This window comes from Triticum aestivum, chromosome 4D, assembly GCF_018294505.1.
Source record: "Triticum aestivum cultivar Chinese Spring chromosome 4D, IWGSC CS RefSeq v2.1, whole genome shotgun sequence".
In the NCBI taxonomy this organism is placed as follows: Eukaryota; Viridiplantae; Streptophyta; class Magnoliopsida; order Poales; family Poaceae; genus Triticum; species Triticum aestivum.
In genome coordinates this window covers 314,594,720-314,606,052 of record NC_057805.1, presented here as the reverse complement: position 1 = coordinate 314,606,052, position 11,333 = coordinate 314,594,720, and the positions used below count along the sequence as shown (strand labels likewise).

Below are 11,333 nucleotides of genomic sequence, written 5' to 3'. Positions count from 1 at the left end.
CTAAAAGATTTCTAGAAGCAAAATTCAATCCGGCATAATTTTTTTGTATAATCATCCATAAATTCAATCCATGTGTAGGGCAATTACATATCGTTAATTTCATCCTCTCCCAAGATTGTGCAACATGCTCATGATCAAGTTGCTTAAAATTCATAATATCATTTCTAAGAGAGATGATTTTAGCGGGAGGAAAATACTTAGAGATAAAAGCATCTTTGCACTTATTCCAAAATCAATACTATTTTTAGGCAAAGACGAAAACAAAGTTTTAGCACGATCTCTAAGCGAAAGCGGAATTAGCTTCAATTTAACAATATCATTATCCACGTCTTTCTTCTTTTGCATATCATACAAATCGACAAAGTTGTTTAGATGTATAGCGGCATCTTCACTAGGAAGGCCATAGAATTGATCTTCCATGACAAGATTCAACAAAGCAGCATTAATTTCACACGATTCAACATCGGTAAGAGGAGCAATCGGAGTGCTAAGAAAATCATTATTGTTGGTATTGGAAAAGTCACACAATTTAGTGTTGTCTTGAGCCATCGTGACAAACGATCCAACACACAAGCACACAAGAAGCAAGCGAAAAGAGGCGAACGGAAAAAGAGGGCGAATAAAAACGGCAAGGGTGAAGTGGGGGAGAGGAAAACGAGAGGCAAATGGCAAATAATGTAATGTGAGGGATAAGAGTTGTGATGGGTACTTGGTATGTCTTGACTTGACTTGGCAACTGCGCCAGAGACGGCTAGATGCTGGGAGATCAAATCTTGACTTGACTTGGCGTAGGCCTCCCCGGCAACGGCGTCAGAAATCCTTCTTGCTACCTCTTGAGCTTGCGTTGGTTTTTCCCTTGAAGAGGAAAGGGTGATGCAACAAAGTAGCGTAAGTATTTCCCTCAGTTTTTGAGAACCAAGGTATCAATCCAGTAGGAGGTTACACACAAGTCGCCTTATACCTACACAAACAAATAAGAACCTTGCAACCAACGCGATAAAGGGGTTGTCAATCCCTTCACGACCACTTGCAAACGTGAGATCTGACAGAGATAATAAGATAAATATTTTTGGTTTTTTATGATATAAACTGAAAGTAAAGAATGCAAAGTAAAAATAGATTGGAAACTTATATGATGGAAAATAGACCCGGGGGCCATAGGTTTCACTAGTGGCTTCTCTCAAGATAGCATAAGTATTACGGTGGGTGAACAAATTACTGTCGAGCAATTGATAGAAAAGTGCATAATTATGAGAATATCTAGGCATGATCATGTATATAGGCATCACGTCCGCGACAAGTAGACCGAAACGATTCTGCATCTACTACTATTACTCCACACATCGACCGCTATCCAGCATGCATCTAGAGTATTAAGTTCATAAGAACAGAGTAACGCATTAGGCAAGATGACATGATGTAGAGGGATAAACTCAAGCAATATGATATAAACCCCATCTTTTTATCCTCGATGGCAACAATACAATACGTGCCTTGCTGCCCCTGCTGTCACTGGGAAAGGACACCGCAAGATTGAACCCAAAGCTAAGCACTTCTCCCATTGCAAGAAAGATCAATCTAGTAGGCCAAACCAAACTGATAATTCGAAGAGACTTGCAAAGATAACCAATCATACATAAAAGAATTCAGAGAAGATTCAAATATTGTTCATAGATAATCTTGATCATAAACCCACAATTCATCGGATCTCGACAAACACACCGCAAAAAGAATTACATCGAATAGATCTCCAAGAAGAATCGAGGAGAACTTTGTATTGAGATCCAAAGAGAGAGAAGAAGCCATCTAGCTAATAACTATGGACCCGAAGGTCTGTGGTAAACTACTCACACATCATCGGAGAGGCTATGGTGTTGATGTAGAAGCCCTCCGTGATCGATTCCCCCTCCGGCGGAGCACCGGAAAAGGCCCCAAGATGGGATCTCACGGGTACAGAAGGTTGCGGCGGTGGAAATAGGGTTTCGTGGTGCTCCTGGATGTTTTTGGGGTATATGGGTATATATAGGAGGAAGAAGTAGGTCGGTGGAGCTGCGAGGGGCCCACGAGGGTGGGGGCGCGCCCAGGGGGCAGGCGCGCCTCCCTGCCTCGTGGCCTCCTCGCTTCTTTCTTGACGTCCACTCCAAGTCCTCTGGACCATGTTTGTTCCAAAAATAACTCTCCGGAAGGTTTCATTCCGCTTGGACTCCGTTTGATATTCTTTTTCTGCGAAACACTGAAATAGGCAAAAAAACAACAATTTGCACTGGGCCTTTGGTTAATAGGTTAGTCCCAAAAATAATATAAAAGTGCTTAGTAAAGCCCATTAAACATCCAAAACAGATAATATAATAGCATGGAACAATCAAAAATTATGGATACGTTGGAGACGTATCACAGTCTCCGGTGCTAGGCTCTCTACCAAGCAAGTCGATCGAAGCAGTTCCACCACTGTATCTCTCGTCCAGACATGAGAAGGGACGCCTTCAAGCATCAAGTCCACCCGCGTGCGTATCACCCTGGAAACAGCTTGGGCTTGTCGTAGCCATGGCTTCACGAGCAGCTTGAAGAAGCCATTCTCGATAGAGCCAGCCGCCAGAGCCCTGTTTTGGAGGTCTGGCGTGGCGAAAACCACCAAAAAAATCCTTCGGGTGGAACTTGTACACCGAGAATTGGTGCTTGGGAATGTGCATCTCCTCCAAGACGGCCTCAGCCGCCTCCACTCAAGATACCACTGGTCGTGAGCCCCCAACATAGGCCACCACCGTCAACCTGAGCTGCTGCTCCAGTTCATCTATCACCTGAGTCCGGCTGAGGATGCAAACGCCACCGACAGCAGCCGGCGACACCTGTCAGGACCCCACAGGTGCGGTGTCAGCCACAACTGTCAAGGGCCTCCCCATCGGAGAGACCTGCCTAGTTACCGGCGATAGCCTGTTCGCAAGTCCGGCAGGCGGCAACGGCTGGGTTAGCCGCGCCACCTTTGCCACGGCCTCACGCCGGAGCTCCTCTTCTGAACTTGGGCTTCGCGGCCGCTTGCAATCCGAGGAGATATGACCCTCAAGACCATAGCGGATGCACATCGGCTTGAACGTGTAGTCGTCCTTGTGGTGCCCTTCCCGGAAGCACTTGAAGCAGAGGCCGAACACGTCCAACGAAATCTCTCTCATTTCCTGAGACAACGGTGAGCACGGCCACGATCTGCCCGCTTTCCGCCTGTTTCTAAAGTGCCTTCCTCTTGCGACATAGCGCCTTGCGTGAGGGACCCGACTTCCTCCATGGCGCTACTGGGCCAGCGGCCGGACCAGGGGGTGCCTCGCGCCCACCCACGGAGGAGCTAGCGGATCCAGGTGACTCCGAGAGCCCCAACCCCGAAACCACTGGCTGCAGCCTCGAGGACACCGACGCCGGGCTAGCAAAGCTAGACGCCATGATCGCAGGGACCTGAGAGGTCAGCTGCGGTGAGCGCGTGGGCGCCGGCGATCGGAGTGATCACCCCCCTCGATGGTGATCACGGTCGAGGGGGAGTGGGCCGCTGTCGGGGGGGGGGGGGGGGTGGGGGAGGTGGCCGCCGGCGGGGGGGAGAAAGGAGGTGGTGGGTGGGAGGGGAGGTAATCTAAAGTACTAGTTGTAGCGAAAGCACCAAAATTCTCCTTCTCGCCATCAACCGCCGCAGCGGCAGACAGAGGGGAGGCAAATCCACAGGCTCATTGATGAAGCATGAAGGGAAAAGTTTGCCCTAATCGTCAATGGAAAATGAGAGGACACGCTTCGCGTCTATCCGATCAAAGAGGAAGTACTCCACATGCAATGATTACACAAATTTTGTATACAAATGTTTTAACACGAGTGAAGTCCACACAAACTAATGCTGCACTTCACACAAGCCCTTATCATCAACCAAAATATTTAAATCTAGTGAGGATTTCCTTTTTTTAGGGTTAATGATTTGATTTTCTTAGAAGCATAGACTTGGTAAAACATCACAACTGCCCTGTGAACTGAAAGTGGCCTTTGCTTCTTTCTTCCCACCAAGAAAGGAAGCGCACAAACTAGATAGATGAGAAGAAAAAGCGGCGGCATCCCCGTGGCACCGCGACGCGGACCATCTGGCCATGTCACAACACAAGCCGGCCACCTCATCTCGTTACCATCTCAGAAAAATACATTTTGCTCTCCTTCCCCCCCCCCCCCCTTCACCTTTTTCCTCTTCCTCGCGGACCTCGCCTCTCCTCTCCTCCCCTCCCCTCCCCACGCCTACCCAACATCCGCGCCACCATGCTTGCTCCAGCCGTCTACTAGGTTCGCTGCGCGGGAGCCTGGGTCCCCCGCCTCTCCCCGCCCCGCCATGTTTGGAGTCTCGGCCGTCGCCGCCTGGAGCCTGCTCGCCGCGGCTTGATTGATTGGCTCCGCCATTTTTCCTCTGGGTTTTCTAGGTATTCCTTTCTTCCCTGCCGGTATGTTGCCGTAGTGCTATGCGAAGGCCGTCCCGCTTCGGGGATTATCCGAATGCACTGTATGGATACGGTGGAGTACTGGGTTTTTTGGTTGGTATATATGCGTGGATATGGCGGTTGTCGGTTCGCATCTCTCAATTTTGGTGCGTCGAACCTGAAGTAGGTTGTCACTGGAATTCGTAATTTTTGTTTTGTTTTTGCGAATGAATTCGTAATTGATACATAATTGGTGTTTCTTGTTGTGAGCTGCCTCTTAGGTACCTGCAAGTGCCTCTTAGATGCATAAAACCTGTCACCAGAAGCATTCTTGATCGAATTCCCAGGTTGACTGTCGGTTTGCTTGCTGCTTTGTATACTATAGAAGAGACGTGGAATCTTCTTAGATTTTGGGTGGATATGGTGTGCTAAATAGTGCCAAGTTGCCAAAATCATTTATATTAGAATCGCCTACTTGGCTGCTAATGCTGATTGCTGAATTTTTCCTTGATTTTGGTAATAAAAGGATGTGATTAAACAACAATTAATATTGAAAACATACCAGGCCCAGCACATTATATATTTTTTTCCATTCCTCTAATGATGGAGTCTGTGGTATATCACACCACCCTTTGAGCTTTGAACTCCAAATCAAATTGTGTTATGTCAACGTACTCAAACTTGAAGGTTTGCACATAATTCTTGTAAAAAGTGCATGTTTTGTTTTTGGTTTCTCAACTGGCCGGATTACAGAGTAGTACTAAGGGTGTGTTGCATTGACGTGTTGCGATTAAAGTCACCTGTTTTTCACTCTGCCACCCTTGCTGCAATATTGCTAAAGTTTTCTGATTTGCTCGTGCAGTCATTGCACGAATAGCAATCTGCCGCTTTAAGCAAGATAACGCCATGCTTGCTGTTAACTAGGGAACTATAAAGTGGTGATTAAATGGTTGATCAATATTCGGTGCTTCTTTGAGGATGGACGTTTTGACATGGATGCTAGAACCACTCTTTTTTGTTTCTGAAAAAAATGGTCTATGGTTAGTATACTGGCCCTGATTGTATCAAATTTTGTTCACTGAGAACCTATGCTTAAATTGTCATGCGGGCTGTAAGCGCTGTGAAGCTGTTATGCTGAAAGTTGCTGCTTTTCTAGGAATATCTGTCTCCAATTCGTTGCTATTGTTTCTTAAGATTAGCTTGCAAGTCGTGGAGTTGTGTGGTTGGCTCCGTGTGGAATTTATGCTTGAACTATATTGTTGGTTTAGGTCTTTATTGGTGCTTTGATGCTAAAAGAGTGGCTTGTGCAAGAATCGATACTGCTTGTTGGTTTTGATTGCTTTATGTCTCTACCTCACAATTCAAGAACGTGGAGTATTTGCCATGTTACATGTGTTTGGGACATGGGTGGCATTCTGTAGGATTTATTTTGCTAATTAGCTTTATTGTTCTTGAATTTTACCTCAGATCAGTTGGCTAACCTGTCGAACTGACATAAAGCTCCTCTGTCCTCTCTTACCACGAAACTTTTCTTTCCTGTGGCTTTACTTTCAGTTTGTTTTTCTTGTAGTTAATACTGAGACTGCATCCCTTATTTACCTTTTTTTCAGAGTTGCCAGAGGCATTTATCATATTGTGAAATTAAACTTTGGTGATTCTGATCTGGAAAGGGAGAACGTGTGAATTACAGACATACGTGGTAATCATATCCCTTGGCATAAATTTTCCAGCAAATTTGTGTGCGATGTTGCACTTGCTCGTTTTGGCCATGAGTCATATATTTACTTTAGGAACAGGTAGCACCTGGGTGAATGCTAGGATTTGGATCTAGGTGCAAGGGGAAGGTGCTACCTCTTTACTAACCAGTCATGGCCATGTGTAGCTGTCTTGTTGTCTTTGACAATTTAAAAGAGCTAACTGTATTATTTGAGTACGCGTTTTGGAGCACAGAAATGATTTTAGAGTATGGGCTGTTTCCAACTGCCGTAAGATTGCAAATGATGTGTTTCATCCAGTTTAATTTAGATACATTTACAATATATTTGTGTTTTCTATCAATAAAGAAGGCGTCATCTATAAGTTGTTTGCATGGCAGAACTATCTTTTGGCTGAAATTCCCGTGCCTTATGAGTATTTGGAAATATTGGTAGCCCCCATTTAGTGGCAGTGTTTCTGTGGTTTCAGATGTCTGGCTTTGGTACAAATTCAGCCATGGGTTCTTCGTCTCTCCCTTCTAGAGTTGTGTATAACACAGGTAACGATTTGCCGGTGGAATACATATATGACCAGGGTCTTTCTTATCCAGCTACAAACGGATATGCTTACTATGGAGGTATGTGTTCCTCTAAGTTCCTGTTAAACTCCTTTTATGTTTATTTATTTTGGTGGTCATCATGCATAACTTTTCTGTTTTCTACTTTGGATAGGATTTGAGCCACCTGTTGGATGGAGTGAAAACACTAATTATTGGGGGGTAGATGGTCAATATCTCCAACTGACGGTAAGTGCATATGTAACACTTTGGTTGTTATTGTAATTAATACTGTATACTACAGTATTATTGTATATATTTCTTGACGACTATTTATTTCTGTTTATGTAGAACGACAATCTTCCTTATGTGTATTGCACACCTGGCTATGAATTCTCTTATTCTTCACAAGATCAGTACACTTCCTATATGCCTGGCATGTTCATGGGAGTTGATGGCTCAGTTGTAGGAAGTCAGCAGTATTTCACTAATCCATATCAGCCTCCTGGCTCGCCATCTGGTTACTTCCCAGTATATCTCCAGCCCACCACAGATTTGAGCTCAGCCGTTTCTTTGGAGCCTCCTGTATTCAGTACTGGCACATCTGTTGCTAGTTGGCCTGCTAATACTAGCATAAAAGATACACATCAAATGTCTGGAAATACAATGGCTTCTCGGACTGTCCCTTCTGCAAGTCCAGCTATTGGTTCCTCCCATCGTGCTTACCAGAATCAAAGCACGAATAAACCTTCTGATCTGCCAGGTGCTAATGTGGCGAGGCATGACAAGCCTTCAACCTCACATTTGACAGTTCTGGTTGATACTGACAAGGTATTGTGACCAAACTTGAATATTTACAGTTGAAGAGTTGCACCTTATGCCCCCAAAGGAAAATATGCATATTATTTTTTAATTCTGCATACTTCTGTCTTTCGTCTTCTACAGTTTATATGTGCTTCTTTGAGCACGTTGGTGCTGAGAATAATTGTATTCCTATATGTTAATGTTCATATTGCACAGTTTATGGGAATCCATTCTCTTGGGATGTAATTTTAAGTACTGCAGCACTGACTACTGAAAGGAAACTTTTTTATTCCCTATCATATTTTATTGCGTTTAGTTACTTTGTGAATAGAGTGCATTTCTGAGAACTGCATGAACCCTTGCTAGACTACAAAAGAACCACATTTTAAGAAACATTTTCGAAGGACCAGTCTTACTTTGCAAAATGGTGCAATAAACATGCCACGGAGCCAGAACCATTTTTATGTCTATTCCCATAGGCCTGTCATGTTGGGCCCACTATACAGACAGAACCATTGCTGTCCCTGTTTTTCTGGGTGGACTTATATGCCACGTAGCCAGCAGAGTGCAGACCAAAGCAGTGCTGGCTGATAACATGATATAAGATCCGCCACTTGGTCACGTATTCGCGAGGCCAGGCACTAGTGCTGGCCTCTGTGGCATCTGCCTCCATGCCAGCAAAATGGGGCTAGCAAGGGTTGTATCTCGGCGTAGTGACTCGTGAGGTCTACTGGAAACTGATGGAAGTGTGGTTTCCTTAAACAGTTTGCAGGAGTAAGCGTGGTTCTTTGAAATTGTTTCTTCAAATATGATTTTGTGTAGTTTAGTAGTAAGAGTTATTGCACTTTTCAGAAATTTACCTTTTATATGAAAATTATTTGCTGTCTTATGATACTATTCTTACATAGAGTTCACTGCGCTGTTTCCTTGCTGTTAAATGCTGTGTATTTCGCTTCAATCATCAACCATTGCTAACTGATCAAAGTATCATGTGCCCAAATATTTCTTAAAACAAAGTATTATGTGTCCAAAACTGTCACCAAGGATGAAAATCTGATGAAGACTATTTTTTTTATCCAGAAGTTTCAGGCTGCTTCAGGTATGGGGAGCTCTGGGGACAATGGACAAATTACAGACAGGGCAGAAGTTGCGCCAGTGGCTGCCATGGTGGGTGAAGGTGCCCAATCCAAAGCAGTGTCAAGCAGTGCAGTGAAAAACATTGTGATACATCCTGACCAATATAATAAGGCCGACTTCCCTTGTGATCATCCAGATGCCAAGTTTTTTGTCATTAAATCTTACAGTGAGGATGACGTGCATAAGAGTATCAAATATAATGTGTGGTCCAGCACACCCAATGGCAACAGAAGGCTGGATGCTGCCTACTCAGAAGCAAAAGGGAGTCAACGGAAGTGTCCAATATTTCTGTTCTTTTCGGTGAGTTTTGATGTGTTATTGTTTTCTTTTCCTTTTTTTCTTTATGTATGGGTTTGACATACCAACACTTTCTGTAGGTTAATACAAGTGGGCAGTTTTGTGGTGTTGCTGAAATGGTTGGTCCTGTGGATTTTCACAAAGACATGGATTTCTGGCAGCAAGATAAGTGGTCTGGGAGCTTCCCACTGAAGTGGCATCTAGTAAAGGATGTGCCGAATTCCACCTTTCGACACATCATATTAGAGAACAACGAGAACAAGCCTGTTACCAACAGCCGAGATACACAAGAGGTAATTTTTGTTAAAGTGCCAGGATTGATCACAAGAGATTATATACTGTATACTGATGACGTTCATTTCTTCTCCTTAGATACCTTATAAGTCGGGAATAAACATGCTAAAGCTATTTAAGAGTAGTCCAATGACGACATCGATTCTTGATGACTTCCCTTTCTATGAAGGGAGGCAGAAAGCAATGCTAGAACAGAAGCGCAGAAGTTTGGGCAGAAGTTTCGGTGGACTTACTTATGTTCCAGCACTTGTTGCTAAAAGGAGTGTTGTTGTAGAGGGTGAACCTTCTGAAGTAGGTGAAGGCATTAGCAGCAAAGATCCACATCCAGGGAAAACTGGACAGGATAGTGGTGCTTGTGAGCAACCTGACAAGACAAGCCAAACGAAAGATGGAGTGGTTACACAAGTACTGAAAAAGGATGCAGTATCACCTGTTGAGCAACCTGAGCATGTAAAAACAGAACGGCATAGCTTAGATGATATTCATCAACAGAATGAGGGCTGTTCCGTTTCTGTGTCACCAGAAAATGCTGGAAGGGAACATGCTGGCTTGAGCGAACTGGTAAAATCTAATGGAAAAGTTTATAGTGACCGTGAATCACAACCTGTTATAAGCTCAACTGAACCCAATAGTTCTGGACGAAAAGGTCTTTCTCAGGAGCTTGGTGGTCACGACCCATCAGATCGCACGAAAGGCGGTGCATCTGGGATAATGAAGGATGTGAAGGCTACATTGCTCAAGAAACTAGAAGGCTTATCAACTAGCCATACGGATGGGCAAGCAAAAGGCATTGTTAACGAGGCTCCAGCTGGTGTTGTTAAGGTTGGCTCGGTGCACATCAAACTAAATGTGGCGGGGGGCTCGTCATCTGAGATTATAGGTGATGGTTCTCTTGAGCTGAAGGGAGCAGAACATATTGAGCAGGGCATCTCAACAAAACTGAGTTAAGGAGCAACTAATTTCCTTTTATTTTCTGGGTGTTGTGACATGTTAGTTTAACATCTCTGTTTGTGTTGGTCGGGTTTAGCTGCTTTTGCTTATGGCTACTGCAGTTGCTTTTTCAGCTTGACGACTGACAGCTTGACATCATGGTTGGTTTGGTTTGGGTATAGCTCCTTTTTTGTTTCATATTCTCCAACAAGTGGTCATAGAGGTATTTATGGTGAGGGAAAATCGTTTCTGTTGTTGTGTTGGTCCTCATCAGCAGAGAAGGCATTTGGCATTATTGGGTGAAATGTAATCATGTTTTTATGGTACCAATATATGGATATCAGTTGGTGACTGCTGATGGCCGGCAACTGTGTTATCTTTTACAGTATATAATTGTTTATTTTATATCGTGCATGCTTGCCATCTCCCCTTTGAGATTTCCTTTTAGAGATTTCTTTTGGGATAAAGAGAGCTCCCTCTCTGATTTCCATTAAAAGAAACCACAATGTCTTCCTAACAGGCTAGCAGCTACAGCGAAAAACATAAACCTGCGACGCATGATCAGAATAACGCAGTCAGGCTTATCCCCAAACGGGCCATCCCAACCACAGGAAGGCTATATATCAGATAACGAGGTTTTGCAAAAAAATAAACTTAATAAGTTTTCAGAGAATCATCATCCCGGGAAGCCACAAGCCGGATCTCCAGGTCGATATTATGAACATCAAGACACAATTCACTAATATGTTTTTAACCAGCTACCGGTAATTCTTGCAAAAGTCACGCACTAGCAAGACGACCGTAGAAGGGTATGAATGATCCACACAACAACAGCTTGGTTTAGTTTAGTCAAACTGGGAGCTCCGCCTAAGGAGGGACACTGTCATCCAACAGTGATCCTAAGCGAAGAGCCGAAGACCTCCATCCAAAGGGCAGCCCTGAAGACTTTTCACCAGCGATTACCTCAAACTTTTTTTTACACTTCACCTTAGGACCTCTTGTTTTCCTAGATTTATCTGCAAAATAAGCCAATCATGAAGCAACTTGACATCGGCGGCGCGCCGAAAGCCTTCGGCTCGCTCCAGTGCTTGTAGTCGTCGCTAGGTGGTCCATGGACTTGGATGTAATTTTTACTTCTACTGGTGTTCTTTGTACTGCCTTACAGACGATGAATAAATCAGAAGTTTTCC

The 11,333-nt window shown here is 44.2% G+C and overlaps 1 protein-coding gene across 4 annotated transcripts; it reads left to right on the top strand.

The window, feature by feature from the left end:
- Nucleotides 1-4,192: 4,192 nt before the first annotated feature.
- LOC123097639 (YTH domain-containing protein ECT4) lies at nucleotides 4,193-10,557 on the top strand. Of its 4 annotated transcripts, none has more exons than XM_044519430.1 (8): nucleotides 4,193-4,433; nucleotides 6,041-6,126; nucleotides 6,615-6,762; nucleotides 6,857-6,930; nucleotides 7,033-7,512; nucleotides 8,566-8,922; nucleotides 9,000-9,212; nucleotides 9,292-10,557. In XM_044519430.1, exons 3-8 carry the CDS (start codon nucleotides 6,615-6,617, stop codon nucleotides 10,159-10,161), a joined length of 2,142 nt encoding a protein of 713 aa, XP_044375365.1. In that variant the 5' UTR covers nucleotides 4,193-4,433; nucleotides 6,041-6,126; the 3' UTR covers nucleotides 10,162-10,557. The 4 variants fall into 4 exon arrangements, with proteins under 4 accessions (XP_044375365.1, XP_044375367.1, XP_044375364.1 ...); XM_044519432.1 differs by having other exon boundaries at nucleotides 6,041-6,129; nucleotides 8,569-8,922; XM_044519429.1 differs by having other exon boundaries at nucleotides 6,041-6,129.
- Nucleotides 10,558-11,333: the final 776 nt, after the last annotated feature.